The sequence below is a fragment of the Cylas formicarius genome, unplaced genomic scaffold (assembly GCF_029955315.1).
Source record: "Cylas formicarius isolate icCylForm1 unplaced genomic scaffold, icCylForm1.1 PGA_scaffold_6__28_contigs__length_40554024, whole genome shotgun sequence".
NCBI classification, from domain to species: Eukaryota; Metazoa; Arthropoda; class Insecta; order Coleoptera; family Brentidae; genus Cylas; species Cylas formicarius.
Window position 1 is genome coordinate 20,141,698 of NW_026844347.1, and position 17,334 is coordinate 20,159,031.

The 17,334-nt window shown below is 34.1% G+C and overlaps 2 protein-coding genes across 8 annotated transcripts; one reads left to right on the forward strand and one right to left on the reverse strand.

Moving 5' to 3' along the window:
* Nucleotides 1-1,602: 1,602 nt before the first annotated feature.
* Nucleotides 1,603-9,979, reverse strand: LOC132702856 (ubiquitin-protein ligase E3B). Its single transcript, XM_060671691.1, has 15 exons — nt 9,653-9,979; nt 9,124-9,601; nt 8,881-9,069; nt 8,630-8,821; nt 7,000-7,189; nt 6,701-6,949; nt 6,096-6,267; nt 5,919-6,037; nt 5,547-5,865; nt 4,150-4,495; nt 3,878-4,095; nt 3,692-3,821; nt 3,475-3,639; nt 2,807-2,918; nt 1,603-2,246 (listed from the first exon to the last, which is right to left on the reverse strand). The coding sequence occupies exons 1-15, from the start codon at nt 9,811-9,813 to the stop codon at nt 2,074-2,076; spliced, it is 3,213 nt and encodes a 1,070-aa protein (XP_060527674.1). The 5' UTR covers nt 9,814-9,979; the 3' UTR covers nt 1,603-2,073.
* Nucleotides 9,980-10,185: 206 nt separating this feature from the next.
* Nucleotides 10,186-17,301, forward strand: LOC132702857 (tRNA (guanine-N(7)-)-methyltransferase). Of its 7 annotated transcripts, XM_060671695.1 has the most exons (5): nt 10,250-10,409; nt 16,035-16,318; nt 16,372-16,660; nt 16,806-17,021; nt 17,072-17,301. In XM_060671695.1, the coding sequence occupies exons 2-5, from the start codon at nt 16,242-16,244 to the stop codon at nt 17,192-17,194; spliced, it is 705 nt and encodes a 234-aa protein (XP_060527678.1). In that variant the 5' UTR covers nt 10,250-10,409; nt 16,035-16,241; the 3' UTR covers nt 17,195-17,301. The 7 variants fall into 7 exon arrangements, 4 of the variants coding, with proteins under 4 accessions (XP_060527677.1, XP_060527678.1, XP_060527675.1 ...); XR_009618975.1 differs by lacking the exons at nt 10,250-10,409; nt 16,035-16,318; nt 16,372-16,660; nt 16,806-17,021; nt 17,072-17,301 and adding exons at nt 10,416-12,192; nt 13,103-13,375; nt 13,544-13,864; nt 14,376-16,028; XM_060671692.1 differs by lacking the exons at nt 10,250-10,409; nt 16,035-16,318; nt 16,372-16,660; nt 16,806-17,021; nt 17,072-17,301 and adding exons at nt 10,416-11,339; nt 11,414-12,192; nt 13,103-13,375; nt 13,544-16,028.
* The last annotated feature ends 33 nt before the right edge of the window (nt 17,302-17,334 follow it).

The window sequence follows — 17,334 nt, forward strand, 5'->3', positions numbered from 1 at the left end:
ATATATATATATATATATATATATATATATATATATAGATATATATATATATATATATATATATATATATATATAAATTCTTGCTTTTTACATAATATGAACTAAATAATTGTACATGAAGATGAAGAACAAGGATGCGTGTTGTCTCCTACACTTTTCAACTTTATTCAGGGAAAATTTTGCAAGAAGCTATATCTGAAGAAACAACGGACGGAATTAGGTATAAACGGTGAACTCAATAAAAATATGCGTTTTGCCTGTTAATAGCCCAGAGTATCGCGGACCAATAGAGAAGAATGCAGAAAATCGTCAATAGCCGTAAAGTAGCTAGTCTTATACTTAATGTCAAGAACATCAAGAAAAAAAATATCTCACATGAAATAAAATGCAGAATAGAGAGACAAATTGAGAATAGTATATAAGAATTTAAAGTTAATATACAGTCACAGATATTTTCTTCCAATTGTTACAAAGAAACTACTTTGTGATTCCATCGTTTTGTCACAGTTCAATCAATGCTGTGGTGTGTAGGCAACCTGCTTGAACGCAGAAATTACAAAATTCCTGTTTGCGGCTTGTTTATGGAGTTCGCCGACAGGATCATATTTCTCCATACTTGGCTGTTTCGGGTTGACTTAACATGTGCAAAAGGTTTAGGTTTCACATTAATTAAGTACCAATCTCCTGAATATCTTTTTAACAAAATCACTTTTTGGTAAAGATGTTCATGATTTGCATCTAAGAAAAAAATTTATATTGAGAATACCACAACATCGAAAAGAAACGTTTAAAAGATCGTTTTCTTATAGCACTGCACATACAATAAATAATTTAAGTCCCTTCGATTTAACAATATCAACCAAAACTTTTAAATACCGGTATACAAAATATCTTCTTGTAACAGCTGCAACCTGCCTGTATCGAAAAACCACGCTGCCGTTTACCCTTACTCCCTCCTATATTTAATGGATAATGTAATATAAACTCCGCGTAACATATTTAAATTTGTTTATTTGATACTTTTTTTTCTTGTTTTTAGGGTAATTTGGTTAACATCAAATTGAGTCTTGAACCATCTAATATTTTCTAGTATAATTATATTTGGCACGGCAATACATATATTTATTATTATTATTGTATTATAACAGTTGAGTTAGAGGTGCAGTTACAAATGTACCGAAAGTAATCTGCTCTAAAGATATTAACATCAGACTTAAGAACAAGTTGGCCAGATGTGATTCCTCCCTATGGACTGGAGTAACGAACAAAGATAACTTAAAAAGACTTCAGGCGTTAGAAATGTGGGTACAGTACAGCATTCCTAGAGTTTTTTGGGCAGAAAAAAAAGGAGATAGAGGACATTGTAAAAACAGAGAAGCATCATGTTTGAAGAACTTAAAAGAGTAAACAAATAGAATTATTTCGAGGAAACGCATCAAAATCAAGAATCGCCATGATGATAGGCAACTTCCTAAACAAGAAGTAGCAAACTAGCATTAGTTAATTTAAAGAAACCAGGGTACTGGGTCAACACTGTTTAAGAGGGTAATGTATTTTCTAAGAGAAATACTGTTTTGGTAAATTAACAAAAATATATTAAAATTGTAAAACAAGTTTATTGTTTAACATTACACCTAAATACATTAAATCCAAATATGACCACATGTAGGTATAATGCCGAAACAAAATATTTTTTTGAAATATAAAATAATAAAGCTTTCCAGTTTTATCTCTACATAATTTAGTATCACGTTCATCAAAATGAATTGCACAGTCGTTCAAATAAACTAAGTACACTCACCAAAATTTCAAATGTTTGACAATAACAGTCGCATACAGCGCCTTCTCATGTACAAATTGTTACTATACAGTAGAACCACAATAGCGACAAAAAAGTGGAACATTATAACTTTGATTGAATATACTTGTCATATGAAACCTTTGCATAAAAACTAAACAAAAAGAAAGACCAGTTTTTACAAAACTGATATGACTGATCAATTCCCTGTACAATTTGTATAATGAGAATAAAAATTATCTCTAATATGTTTACATCACATCAATAGTACATTTTTATGAAAGTTCGAATCCTGTATTACAGGTAACTGCATATCTCAACTTCTCTCTAAGAGTACTTTTCTTTTGATAATTTGGCAACTTCAGAAGGTTAAAGCAAGTCGATGACGTCGGAAGTCTATTTTGTGGATCCTTTTTTCGAATTGTAAAAAATCCCCTAAATACACTACCTGCAAGTTACCAGCATACCATAATATTTTAGTAACCAAACCCAGATTTGAATAAATGGACGAACAAAAAAAATATAGCTATGGATTTTTATGGTTGTAGAATGGGTCAAGATCAAAGACATTATATTCAAAGGAGACACGACACTTCATTAATAAAATATGTCGAAACCAACAACCAGCATAAACAAATATTGTAAAATAAGTTGCTGTGCAATGTCACTAGAGGCGTAGCTACCAATGAAAACTGAAGTTAGGGTGATTATAAGATAACATGGTTATTCCATACACTAAAGAGCGCAAAAGCATTTTAAATAACTGTTTAATTAATATTTCACACTTCTCAAATCGGTGTCCCAATCCCAAATGTCATAAATCCCAAAGCACCTGCCTTCTCTTCTGATTTGAATAGATCTGTGGCCCGAAATAAATAAATGGTTGTTGGCTCTCCTGGATATCATGCCTTTGGTCAAGATGACCACAAAATATGAATGTTAGTGATCTGAATAGTCTCATTATGACTTTCATTCTTTTTTTTCAATTTAATAAAAATAGTCACATACCTATAGTATCTCCAGTATCTTCATCATCCCCAACTTCAACACATCTTATTGAAAATGGGGGTTCCAGATGAGCAAATCCCAGTAAAGGTGGCTTGGAACAACTAGTCACAAACTGAAATAATGAATAATTAAAGAGTAACCAGGTAGAGGATGGCTATGCACTTAAAAACTACAAAGCAATTCCAGTATCTCTTAGCAAACCGTTTATAACAAACAAGGCATTCAAGCTTTTGTTATAGACAATTTTCAAAAATTAAAATTAATATTTTGTAATCGTTTTCAAATTAGAGAAAGTTTACTTTTGAATACAATAAACCTAAAAATTGAAATAAAGGCGTAAATGTAAACCATCTATATTCATAAAATGTCACACACAAGTTTCATTCATATAACTATCATATTGTGATTTTGACACGATCACAACGATCACAAAAGCTTAGAAAAAAATGATATAACCGTTTAACTACTAAATTAACCAAATCTTAAAACAAAAGGAGTAAATTGTAAAAAACAAACGGAAGTTATTATAAATAGACTTTATAGCTTACTGATTAATAATTAGGACATTAGGAATACCAAGCAAAACAAAACAATCATAAATATTTTAAGATCTAAGATCTATCCAAGACCTTATTACGCACCGAATAAAATTTAAGCAAATTACTTACTTTTAGAAACATGCCCCTTTCTTCATCATTAAAATCCTTCTCCAAAATATCCCACAGCCACCCAACTACTCTGTGTGAATCGTGAAATCCACCATAATACTGACAATTCTTTCTCAAATCTTTCAAGTCAAGCGGTGCGTTATCACCTGATATTAGTCTCTGAAGCTAATGAAAAATTCATTTTTTTTTATAATTTGATCAATAAATATTAACTTGCCTCAGGTGTGGAAAATAATGACAACCAATCAGGATTAATAATGGACCTAAAACCCCTTATAAAAGCTGCGGTTTGATCTTTGATTTGCACATGCATCCGAAAATGCGCCATCAAATGGATGTAATTTATTCTAAAAACAATACAAAAAAGAAGTAAACTTTAACAGAATTTAAATCAATAATTTACATATTTTCTTTGGTTACTGGTACAGCTTTTCCTCCAGGAACTAATTCATAAGTGACTACTTTTCCCATATGGTCTTCGTCTACACTAAAAGTTAAATTTAACTGAGAAACATCATCTTCGTAATGTTTTACATAACTGAGACTTCTGTAGAGGGCCGAATCTAATGAAGGTAGTTCATCTACACTACTGTACATGGTTTGCGACGTTTGACCGGAAACCTAGATTTGAGACAAAACTAAAAAATACATCAAAAAATCATCAATGTTATATACTTGGCTAAGAAAAAATGAAGCAAATGGCACGTCAACAACTATTCCTTCATACACTGCTTTGCCCAACATGCGTCCGACAAATTCAAAGAGCTGCAGGTGATTATCCTGCAAGTGCGAAGTAGGAGATGGATACAAACGTTCCTCGCTTGTCGCCTTGAACAGATTCAAAGAGGGATCAAACACCCTCTTGATACTCTCCTCGAGAAATTCTTTAAAAACTCCGTCTTGATCTATGCCCGCCTCATCTAAACCTAATTCATTTATAAACCTTACTCTTATTACACCCTTTAATGCTTGGGACGGCAGGAGAGCCAGTTGTCGATACCCATCTTCTACAATGCGATTCCTAAAAATTTTCTTTTTTTATACAATACAAAATACTAGAGTAACAGGTAGTAGATCACTTTCGGTTTTTTAACGGCTCAGATGTTGGCAGTCTTTCATGTGTAATTTTTAATACAAACTGACTCATTTCCTCATATAATCTTTCTTTAAACCATATTATTTAGTACATTCTTCAATTCACAATAAAAAATGTTCTTTGAACCAAACTTTCTACTATTTCCTATACTAATATGACTTCAGATGATATACTGAAATCAATAATTTTCTGAAAATTCAGAATTTATAATTATTATTTACAACTTGCCCCTTGGCAGGACAATCCTGATTTTTCACAATTTAGACTTTTAGAATTCAGTTAAATTTTATTTATGAAAATCATTGTTTTGCGTTTTAAGAATTCTTCAATTGGTTTTGCGTTCTAAGAATCCTATGGGCTACAGAGAATAACATATTGCTTTTGCTACCCAGTTAGCAAGCGAATTCAATAAACAACACATTTGCCATTTACCATAGAAAATTAAGGTAAGTAATTTATTTATAGATTTCATAAATAGATAAATTTTCTTAAACTTAGCTTAAAATACTCTTGTAGTCTTCATATTTTATATTGATGACAAAATGTATATCACCGACATTAAAATTAAAAGAAATTTTAAAAAGAAATATACGAACAAAATTTTTCAAATATTTTAAGTCGATTAAACTAAACTATTTTTATAAATTGTAAATAATAAAATAAAAAAAATATTACGATATTATTTTTATTCTGTATGAAAATTTTTGTTGATACACTCCTTCAGAGTTGTGAAGCTTTGCACATCTAAAAATCTGGTCATCTTACCCCTTGCTGTTGCAGTTTCCTTAGCTTTGAGAAACTTTAAGTACTGTTATTATAATCGAAACAACAACAAATTTGTAAGAGTAAGAACCAGTAAGAACCAGATCCTTCGTCAAAATGTAAAAAAGGCGCATTGTATTAACGATAATTTTAATGAATATAACTTAAAAACACATTTTTTTTATTATTTAAAAAATAATAATTAGAATACTACCTGTGAACAGTTATTAAAGTTGACTGCGGTGAAGCGCAGGCTGATTCCGTTAATCCTAGAACCGTTTTCTCATTCGTAATATATTTTCTAAAGAGTCTAACCCTATCTTCGTGGGGTATGATATGTGGCATCATCTGCAGTAGCAATTGTGGCGCTCGTCGTCCTTTCTCAAGGTCGACTAAGAAAGCAGATACTTTAATATCTTTAATCAACCAGTGCCCGGGTGGAGCGTAACTGCGCCAACAATTCCTTTTGTATAATACTTGCAAAAGTGTATGTAGGGACTCAAACAGTGAGTTGTTTTGAATGGTTTTTATATCTGAAAACCCACTGGAATTGGTAATGCTAAACTTATATCGTTGTCATGCTTACCAAAAAGATTACCTAATACCGCTTTATACAAAAAAACATTCAGAAAGTTAGACATTGCTACAAAGTCACATAAACGAAATGGTTCTTGTTTCTCATACATCTCCATATCATCCAATAATCTGAAATCGGAACAGATAACTCGAAGACATTTTTTTTTGCTACAAAAAAACTACTTACGTAACATAATGAGTCATGCAATCCCCAAAAAGTTCTAACATTTGGAATTCGGGGGCTGAACATTTCGTGTTAAATGCCAAATGGTCCAGAAATGTTTTCAAACCACAATTTGGTCCCAAGGAACAAAGAAATAGCCACAAGTCATAAAGGACTGTATTCTGGTAACACAATCCTGTAAAGTTATACACTGTTCCTTATGTGATATGTTATTGTGCATAAAAAAAAAGTTGTCGGTTTGGAACGATCTATTCATTTATAAATTAAATTTTGGGATTTAGTTAGTAAACTTGTAGCATATTAATTGGTTTAACTTAAAAATTGACTTAAAAAATTAAACGCCAAATTTAATAATAGTAAATGCAGGTAGTTATAATAAGTTATAATAATATAAAAAATCGGTGACCGTTGTCCCACATTTGCCCTATCCAAACACTTGTGACCAAATCAGTTAGGTTTAAATATTAGGCTGTATTAAAAATTATTGTATTAATGTTAAATAGATAATTATATTAAACAAGTGACTCACAAAATGTTATCTATGTTACTATATGAGGGCCGTCTAAACTTAATAGCAAAATTTGATCTAATGCTGTAGTAATACCGACCTGTCAAGATATCCATTTGCAATTGGGTAAGAGTATTCAAAGCTGTATGATACATGGAACAAATCAAAACCACTCTGTGGACTTCCGGGCTTCCTAGAGCCCTATAACTCTTCTGGGCAGTACTTCTATTTCCCCTACTTTCTAGCATTTTTTTAAAGAAATTTGTCCCTCCAAAAGCAGTACTTTGGGTGGGACTAAGAGGAGCAACGGGAGGCTCCACTCCAGCAACCAATTCCGACAAAAAATTACCTAGAGCAGAATTTATGAAACAAATTTTAAATTTTCGATAATTTGTTTACCTAATAAAATTTGGAGTATTTCGACATGCCACAGCAAATGTAATTGAACTTTAATATGGGGTATAGCTGAATGCAGCCCGGGATCCATTGCTTGAGCAAACCAACCCAAAACAGGATGCCAGTGTGTCAGCGCAGACTGTTTGCTTACAACATAGTTCTGACAGCTTTCTAAGAGACCAGTAACTACAACCTACAATTTCACGCGAAGAGGGCAGCGAAATTAAGGTTCAAGTTTTCAATTTTAAAATTTATTGCAGTGGGGACGTATGACAAAGCCAGATCAATATATTTAGAGGGCAAAGCCTGAGATCTGAACCGTGAGGTAATATTTGAAATTGTACATACAATTTAGAAAATAAAAAACTAAAATACAACGGAATTTTACAGTTTATCGAGACCTTTTTAGTCCAATTTCTGGGTTCTAAAAAGAAAAAAAAAATAGTTCATACATTATTTGAACTTCACGGCAATTTTTTATAAGGGTTGTGAGTCCTGAGTCTAGAATGTCCCAAATAATGGTGAAGACTTGCCAGATATATTTGCCAAGGAACAAAACATAACACCGCCTCTTTTTCTGAACAAAACCTCCCTTAAGCGACAGAGTTTACATTTGTTTTTTACATTTTGACTTTGCATGCCAGTATTTATTGCATCTATCTTTCACTACGTTTCAATGAAACAAAGCGACGATTTTTTAATGTTAGGGAAGCGAAACAACATTTCAATTGCCAATAATTAATTACATATTAGAAACCGTTTGTTCTGATTCTGCGAAAACTAAACCTGACACGAAAATTAAAAAAAAAAGGTTGAAATAGGTAAATTAAGTAAAAAAATCTGCTGGTTTAAAAGTTTGTGCTAACTCAAATGGAACCAGGCTTACCTATATAAAAATATTTTCATGCAAATGCACCTAATTTTTTTTCATTTAGCTACGCCTGATAATGATTAATTGATTTAACTTTGTAAATCCTATTGTGTGAAATTTGTTAAAAATTTGGAGAAATAACCAAAATAACTTTGGAAATATCAATGTTTGTCCTAAATATTCTTTAAAAATTTTCTTAAAATTTTTAAAAATGGCATAATAAGAACGCCTAGGCTGTTTTAGTGTATACAACACATCCCTATATTTCCGGCCAACCAATGCAAATTCTGGATACATTTTTATCAACTAGTCAGTTAATTTAAAAAAAAAAAAAATTCTCCTGCACTGGTGCTTGACGAGTCTAACTTATTGAAGAAACCAACAGGATGATACGCAAAATGTCAAGTTTGATTCATCGACTGAGGCAAGAAAAACAAATCAGATTTGTAAAAAGTTAAAGTTTTTTGTGGAAAAAATTTTTTAAGCATCAATAAATAAGTAAAGCCTCACTCCTAATATTTATTAAATAAATGAAAAGCTGATGTTAATACTTATGTGATCCTAAGAGTATATTTCCCCCAAAACAAAAAAATCTTTTTGGATATGTTTCATTGGTCCAATCCAAAAAAGTTTTTGAAATTCGTAATTATTAAAGAATTTTTTTTTCTCTTGGGGAAGTGTCACATAAATATTACATTTAGAAAATTACCTAATCTGAATTTAGTAGAAACAAAGTTTGTTTCAGTGAGAAAATTATCTTACCGTAAATGTTGGAAAACACAAATTCTTCAAAGTAGTATTTCTTTCAATGTAACCCAATTGAATTAAATTAGCCAAGAGGCATAAGGCATAGCTTCCTTCCAAAGTATTAAAAACAATACGCATAGATTGTTGACTAGACAAAAGTTCCAAACTTCTAGTAAAAATCTGATGCTGCTGCAGTGTAGTTAAAGACTAAAACAAGTTTTAAAAAATCTATATAGATTGTTTTATTATATTACAATCAGTATTACCTCAGGTGAAAGTTGTTGCAAATGATGTATCAATCCAGGAACTGACAGAACATTTATTAAAAATATTGTCATAAATTTATCAGAAAAACTAGCAGATATTAATGGTCTTAAAGCAAGTGTTAATATAGCTGTGATTGAAACTGTCTTGAAAGCTATCTTTATCCGTCCCAACCCTCGCAGAAGGAGATTCTTAAAAATATTAGATTTACACAAAAATATAGGATCTTTCATTATAGTAGGTACCTTGAGCATTAAATAGAATCCCTTATGAAACAATTGACCCATCAGATTGGAACACAACTGATTTAAGCCACTCTTCAGAACTTCCATATTTTTATTCTTTAAAACAATCCAAGTGTTTGTACTTGTAAAAGCAATGAGTACATGTAAATATAGCACAATAAGTTTCATGTCAAAGGTAAGTTCAGGTTTTAAATCATTTAAATAGTCACAGCATTTCCATAATATATTATTCATATGAGAGATCCATTTTATCACATGTTCTTTGTTTAAAGCGACGCCAACATAACTGAATTTTGGTGAATCTGAATCAAGTGATGCCACCAAATATCGACACAATTTGGCAAACCTTTCCTTGTCTCTTTCTTTTCTCCATATTATTAATAGCCTTAGACTCTGATGGTAAATTTCTAATGCTGGTTTAAGCTGCTGCTTTGTAAAATTTTCTGGTAATTCTGGTACCACTGAATCAAATTCCTCTCTAAAACAAATAATGCATTAGCTACTATCACATTGTAAAATAGGCTATTACAATATGTTCTTCGAGAATTTGAGTCGTTGTAACCATCCTCTGATATTTGATTGTATCAACACAGCAGCATTTTCTCTTCGTTTTTCCAAAGCCCTTTCTTCTCTGGCTGCTTTAGTTTGTTCCAAAAAACTGCCCTTGGAGCTCTCAGCTTTGTGAAACATTGTTAAAACGCACACCTAAATGGGCTCAGTTTTGTAACTCTTTAATGGGAACCGCATATTTTCGGTTAGTTTCCATAAAAACTAAGATTTGTTATGTTATTCTTTTAAAATAAACGTCACTTTCTGTTTGATATTTATTTATCTGTTCATCACGTGTCCATGTGACATTTTCATTTTTAGTGGTATGCAACCAACTATCTTCATGTCTATTGTAGCTCCGAGATTTGAAATCTAATCAACGATGCAAAGTATTTTAAATTTTACTTATAGGATAATTTTTTACATCATTTTCAGTAATGTATTTGTAAAAGTCAATGAAGATATACTTATATTTAAAATGATCTATAATGCCTGACTGGTGGTAGATGCAACGGGCGCAAAACGTGTCGCCGGGTAGTTCGAACGGACACTGTGAAGATGTTAACATTTGATGATATGTCACTAGTCAATAGAAAGACGACGAAACTGTTTATAACCCTTTAACAGTTTTTTTTTCGGTCAACCAGGTGAAGTGGTGTGCACAATTTTACCTCGGTCCGAGAAAATTTTCATTTTTTTGACGTAATTCTAGTCTTCAACTGAATTTTTCGGTCTGGGTGAGTTTTATATTTAGTCAGCCGTTAATATTTGCTTTGGTTTGGTGTCGCAGTTCGCAATAATTTAGCGCTTTTCATATCATGGCATGTGCTTCGGGGGGTAAAGACCCCCCTGATAGAAACGATCGTATCGTAGTTAATAATCCGATAGTGTTTGCAAATGATTTTGATTCCTTTCAAGCTCAACTAATCTTGTCCCAAGCTTCTACCTCCTCTAGCAGTGGTTATTCATCAGCCTTGACGCTTTCGCCTTTAGCTAAGAAAACAGCACATGCTATCGCTCAGCATCAATACTTCTTAGTACCCACTAAGGAGGAAATAGATTTATTGGAGACAGAGTTACAAAAGCTTAAATCTGTCTTCGTGGAAGATCAGGATGCCCTAAACGAAATTGCAAGAATTTCAGTCAACATAAGGAGAACACTTAACCGAAAGTATAAGTATGAACTTACAGACCAGGGACCATTTCTTATCATAATGGAGGGAATAACTTCTCAAGTTGGAAACATTCACCCGATGAATATTGGAAAAATTTTGCACAGAGCTGGAGTACAAGGTATAACAAAAATCAATAGAAAAGGGGCTAATAAAATTGGAATTGAATTCAGAACATCAGAGTATGCTAATCAGTTTTTGTCAAATGAAAGTTTCAGTTCTGCTAGAGGCTATAATAGGTACATTCCACAACGTCTTGTCACTTGTAGAGGACTAATCAAGGATGTAGGGGACCAAATTACGGAAGAGGATTTTTACTCAGAAGCGGTAGCTTATACAGGAGAAGGATCCCGGGCCAGGTTGATTAAGATATTAAATGTAAAAAGAGTCTTAAGAAGGAAGAAAATACTTGCTATTTCTGGTGAAACAGTAATGAAAACCATCCCCACAAACGATTATATTGTAACATTTGAAGGCAAATCATTACCCCAAACTGTAAATATTTTTAATAATGAAAGAGAAGTGGAAAAATATGTTAACCTGGTTATAATGTGCGTCAATTGTTGCAGATTTGGACATGTCAAAAATAATTGTAGAGGCAAGCCTCGTTGCGGTTTTTGTACAGAAGATCATCTTATGTTTGTTTGTGAAAAAAGAGAGCAAGCAATGAAAAAAATGAAATGCCCTGCAGATCATCTTAACAATCTGACTAAAACGTGTAAAATTCCAAATTGTGAAGTAAATCCAAAACCAAGCTGCGTAAATTGCAAGGGACACCACACTGCTACTGACTGGGGATGTCCCGAATACAAACGGCAAAAACAAATTAACGAAACCATGAGCTTCTACAACCTTTCTTTTTATGAAGCAGCTAAACTGCATCCACGGCTAATTAATGCAAACCAAGGCTTTACCCGAAAACCAGAAGATTTTCCTAGTTTAAATAAAAAAACTCAGAATAAACCTCCGCATCCAACAAGTCCTCAGGGCTGTTCCTCATATACATCAGTACTTAAAAGAAAACGGCCTGACACCCAATTTACCAAAGGGTATGATAAAGTAGCCCATGAACTAACTTTGTTACCCTCAAGTGCAAGAAGAAAAGTCTCATCTATACAAGTAGTTGAAAACTCGACATCAGAGTCGGAAATGGAAGTAACTCCTGTAGGAAATGGCTGGGAAGAAGTATGCAACAAGTTTGAAGCTTTCAAAAAAGACGTTATGTCAATAAAGGGTATGGATGAAAATTGTGTCAACAATATCAAACAATATTTTGGTTCATTTGACCTACGGAGGGGGGGCGGCTGCGATGGCAGCGGTTGACCTACAGGGGTTAGAAAAAGAAAAGGTAATCTTATCACTAGTTTTAATCTAACAGTAGTTTTTACGTAACAAAACTAAGTTTAAGTTTTAGTCACAAGCGTTTTATAGTTGAGCTATAATGAATATCGTTCACTGGAACATTTGCGGGGCTGAAAAAAATAAAGATGCTATCATTAGAGTTATAAGGGATTTTAAGCTACAGATCTTATTGCTCAATGAAACCTTGCTCAAACCCAACACTAACTTTAAAATATCAGGGTTCTCTTCTGTAAGAGCAGATAAACCTAATGGTGCAGATGGTATAGCAATTTTCTTGAAAAACAAAATAAAATATAATATCATCGACTTAAGCAGAATTAATATACCAGAGAGGTGTCAGGTTATTCTTGTAGAGCTTGTCGATTTTTTTATTTGTTGTGTTTACAACCTTCCAGATATTTGTTTGGTCAGGGCAAGCCTCAATTCAATTTTCGATCTAACCCGTAATAAACCCGTCCTCGTTATGGGAGACTTTAATGCCCATAATCCAATATGGGGTTCCCAGGTCAGTTACTCACGGGGAATTAGAAGTGGGAACATTCTTTATGATTTCATTAAGGATCACGATTTGTGGGTACTAAATGATGGATCAGATACTCGGCTCACACGCCCAGGCGTACACAGCGCTCCAGATGTAGCTTTTTGCTCCCAGAGACTGTCTGGACTTACTGACTGCAGGGTTCTCCAGGATAGAGTGAATAGCGATCATTTTCCTATTTTGTGTATCATCGGAAATAACCGTTGCAACTCAGGTTCGACAAGAAACTACACTAGCAAATATAATTTCAACAAGGCAGACTGGGAGAAATTTTCTGATTTAATCTCCACGAAATTTAGAACTTCACCTCCTATAAATTATGAGGATTTTATGAATATAATTTTCCTATCTATTGCAGAATCTGTTCCAATGCATAAACACTCATTAAACTACGGGTTACCTTGGTGGGATAATGAGTGCACCAACGCTATTAAAAGGAAAAGACAAGCATTCAGAGACTATAAAAACAACCCCTCTGAGACCAACTTCCTGGAATCATTAAGAACCCGGGCACAAACAAGACAGCTGCTACGTAAGAAGAAAAAGGAAGGCTTTGTCAACTTTTGTGAGAATCTATCTCCAAATACTAGTGCAAAAGAAGTTTGGAGCAGTATTAGAAGGTTTGCTAAAGGTATCAGGTACCAAAATTATCATTTTCCCTTGAATTTCTCAATCCCACAAGATATGTTTGATCTTTTGACGCAACCTCCCTCTATGTTGCCTAATATCCCCGAATGTCGCTTCTCATCAGAATATACAGAAGACTTCCATATCTCAGAATTTGTCGCGGCCGTTAAAGGTCGGAAGAGCAAGAGTCCCGGTGTGGATAAAGTACCTTTCAGTGTGCTCAGCCATCTCCCTGTTGAAGGAGCAGTCTTTCTTATCAAATTTTTCAACAAAATACTTCGGAGGGAAACCACCATTCCAGGGACGTGGAAAACCCAAATGGTGATCGCAATTCCTAAACCGGGGAGAGACCCCTCAGCGTTATCGTCCTACAGGCCCATCAACCTAGCTTCTTGCATAAGCAAAACTTTTGAAATTATGATCAAAAACCGACTGGAATGGTTCGTAGAGAACCAAGGTTTAATAGACGTTCGCCAAACCGGTTTCAGAAAGGGTAAGGGAACTTTCGACAATCTTGCAGTTATCTCCTCAGAGGTCCTCTGCCGTTTGGCTCTCAATCAAATAGCAGCAATGGTGACTTTGGACATATCCAATGCCTACGATAATATAAATGTTGACTTATTGACCTCGGTGTTGGCCAAAATTGGAATCGCCAGAGATTTGACTTTGCTCATTAAAGATTTTCTCACGAACAGGAAGATACAAGTTAAAGATCCATCTACTAATACATTCGTGTCAGGCAGAACCACTAGCAAGGGAGTTCCCCAAGGTTCCCCTCTTTCTCCATTACTATTTAATATTTACATCAATTCAATCAAAGAAACAATTCCTGAGAACATAAGACTTTTACAGTTTGCGGACGATACCGCCTTGCTGAGTACTGGGACTGATGCCCAAACAATAGTGAACAATTTGAATAGAACTTTGCAAAATATACATATTTGGTCTTTGAATGTAGGACTTGAGATTAACCCCAATAAATCTGCAGCTATATTTTTTTCCAGGAAGAATTTCAAGGTTAATTATCTCCCCAGACTTCACCTCAACACTCGAACCATTGCATGGACAAATTCCATCACATATCTAGGAGTGATTTTTGATCCAAAACTGTCATGGGAGTCACAAATTAGAAATATGATACAGAAAGCTTCAGGTGGGTTGAATATGATGCGATTTATAAGTAGAATCTGGTGGGGGGCACATCCCTCTACCCTTCTAACTTTTTACAAAGCTTATGTTAGACCCCATTTGGATTATGGAGCTTTTTTTTTTGGGTGGTAGCTCAAGAAAGTCTATTGCTCAACTTAACAAAATTCAATTTGAGGCACTGAGAATAGCTCTGGGATATATGAAGTCCACACCTACTAACATACTTCTAGGGGAAGCAAGTGAAATGGATTTAGAACACAGAAGATACATGCTAGCGACTAAATCATTATTGAAAGCTGCCAGTTTAGTGGACAGTGAAACCTTAGCTGCGGTTAGATGGTTATATATCACCTATAATGAAAACTATTACTTTTTTCGGAAAAAGAGTATTCCTGCACTTGTGGATGCTTTTGAAAGAGTTGATTCACTGTTAGATACACTTTACAGGAGCCCAGTTTATCCCTGTTTTTCTTGCCCACTGCCGAACCTTTTAAGCTCTGTTCAAATCCAAGACTTAAAACTAAAGAAAGATAATAATAACTCCAAATTATTTGAAATTAAGAAGAGCGAGACTTGGACCCCAGATTTTCATTTAATTTTTACAGACGTCTCAAAAGATAAAGAAGGCCGAGTAGGTTTTGGCGTTTACAACTACAATACGAACCTTAAAATGGGACAAGGCCTACCAAGTGAACTATCCATTTGCTCTGCCGAGATTTATGCTATTGGTCAAGCTCTTGATTGGATTGAATTCAAGGACATCAACAAAGCAGTCATCCTTTCAGACTCCAAAAGTGCCCTCGAAGATATCAATAAAACTGGGATGGATGCAAAGTCTAACTACCTAACCTTGCAGGTTAAGAATAAACTATTTACCTTAATAAAAACGCAAAATAAGGACATCCAATTATGCTGGATACCAAGCCATACCAGTATAAAAGAAAACGATATTGCGGACCAGATCGCCAATGCTGCACGCCTGGAACCACAGGAAAATATGAAATTGAGCTTTAGGGAATTCTTCCCTAAATTAAAGCATAACATCTGGAATGCTTGGAGCGACAGATGGAAACATATAGGATTAGGGAAAGGAGTTAATTTCACCTCACATTATTCTACTCCGCCAACTAAACCCTGGTTTCATAAGCTCGACCTGAATAGAAGAGAAATCACAACTATGTGTAGACTGAGAAGCAACCATTGCTGTTCTCCGGCTCACCTAAATAGAATCAAAGTCAAACTCTCCGGAGACTGTGAATGTGGAGAACTGGGCGATTTAAGTCATGTGCTGTTTGATTGTGCTCTTCATTGGGAAAAATCACAACAGTTGTATGAGTCACTCATTAGTGCTAATTTTCCTTCGCCTCTGCATATTAATTCCATTTTATTTCACCGCACTCAGTTGGATTTTGCTGCTAGAATTGTTTGCCGCTTTTTAGATGCATGTGGATTAAAACTTTGAATATTGTTTTCACATTTTCTAATTCTTTCGTCCATTTTTTTTTCCTGTATAGCCGTCCAGTAGGATGATGGTATCACCCAGACCCTCTTTACGGAGGCATCCTTCATGGAAATAGTTTATTGCACACCACTACCGAGAAGCTGGCCGAATTGCCTTAGCAGCAGTGGCCAAATAAAGCGTAAATAAAAAAAAAACCCTTTAACAAGTGTATCTTGTGGAACTGGTTAAATTTTCATTTTGCTAATAGTTGGAATTTAATATGGCATCGTTGCCTCAAAAAAGATATTATCGTCAACGGGCTCATTCAAACCCAATGGCTGATCATTGTTTTGATTAGTAAATATGTATGCAATCAGTGAGATACAAAAATTAAATTATGTTGTTCTTAGTCCTGTTTCCCCCGACGCAATGGACTGGTCCAAATTTTATCCCGGAGAGGAAAATACGCCCGTTGAATTTCTAGATGTGGGTTGCGGTTATGGAGGGTTGTTAACTACATTATCACCAATGTTTCCAGAAACTCGCATGCTGGGTTTGGAAATAAGAGTTAAAGTTTCTGACTATGTAATGGATAGGATAGCTGCTTTGAGAACACAAAATCCAACTCAGTATCAGAATATAGCGTGCTTACGTACTAATGCAATGAAGTATTTGCCAAATTTTTTTAAAAAGGGCCAGGTAGTTGTTAACAATACTATTATTATGTGTATATCCCTATTCATGGAATTTAATTTATTTAACCACTCGTCTTGTGGGCTCTAGAAAGTTTGAAAAATAATTTTTAAATAATCTTATTATTCATGTTATTGTGGCAAAATTTCAGTTGAAGAAAATGTTCTTCCTATATCCCGATCCACATTTTAAGAAGGCCAAACATAAATGGCGAATTGTTAATCAATGTCTTTTGGCAGAATACGCTTATGTGTTGCAAGAATGTGGAGTTGTATATACAATTACAGATGTCAAAGATTTGCATGAATGGATGGTAAAGCACTTTACAGAGCATCCATTATTTCAAAGAATTGATGATCATGATTTGGTGAGAAAGGTATTTGATGTTTTCAGGGGTCTGTAAAGTATTTGTTTTAGAAAGATGATCCAATTGTAGAAAAATTATACAGCAGCACTGAAGAGGGTCAGAAAGTAAGTAGAAACCAGGGTGAAAAATTTGTGGCAGTTTTTAGAAGGACTTCGGATCCATATTTGAGATAAGATAATAAAATCATTTCAACATTCTTATATAGTTTTTTAATTCAATTTGTAAACCATTTCTTCAATTTGTTTTATAATTTTATGTGTATCCCTATCAGGCCCACAACATTTAGAAGTGATCAACAGTGCCTCAAAAATTA

What these genes read in the sequence shown, in the direction of transcription:
- LOC132702856 (XM_060671691.1), bottom strand. Translation starts at nt 9,813, where the DNA reads ATGTTTCACAAAGCTGAGAGCTCCAAGGGCAGTTTTTTGGAACAAACT. An exon ending in AAAGGGGCATGTTTCTAAAA is followed by an intron (nt 2,919 to 3,474) that starts GTAAGTAATTTG and finishes TCATTATTTCAG; the next exon opens with TTTGTGACTAGTTGTTCCAA. An exon ending in AGATACTGGAGATACTATAG is followed by an intron (nt 2,247 to 2,806) that starts GTATGTGACTAT and finishes GGTAACTTGCAG; the next exon opens with GTAGTGTATTTAGGGGATTT.
- LOC132702857 (XM_060671692.1), top strand. Translation starts at nt 14,606, where the DNA reads ATGTTAGACCCCATTTGGATTATGGAGCTTTTTTTTTTGGGTGGTAGC.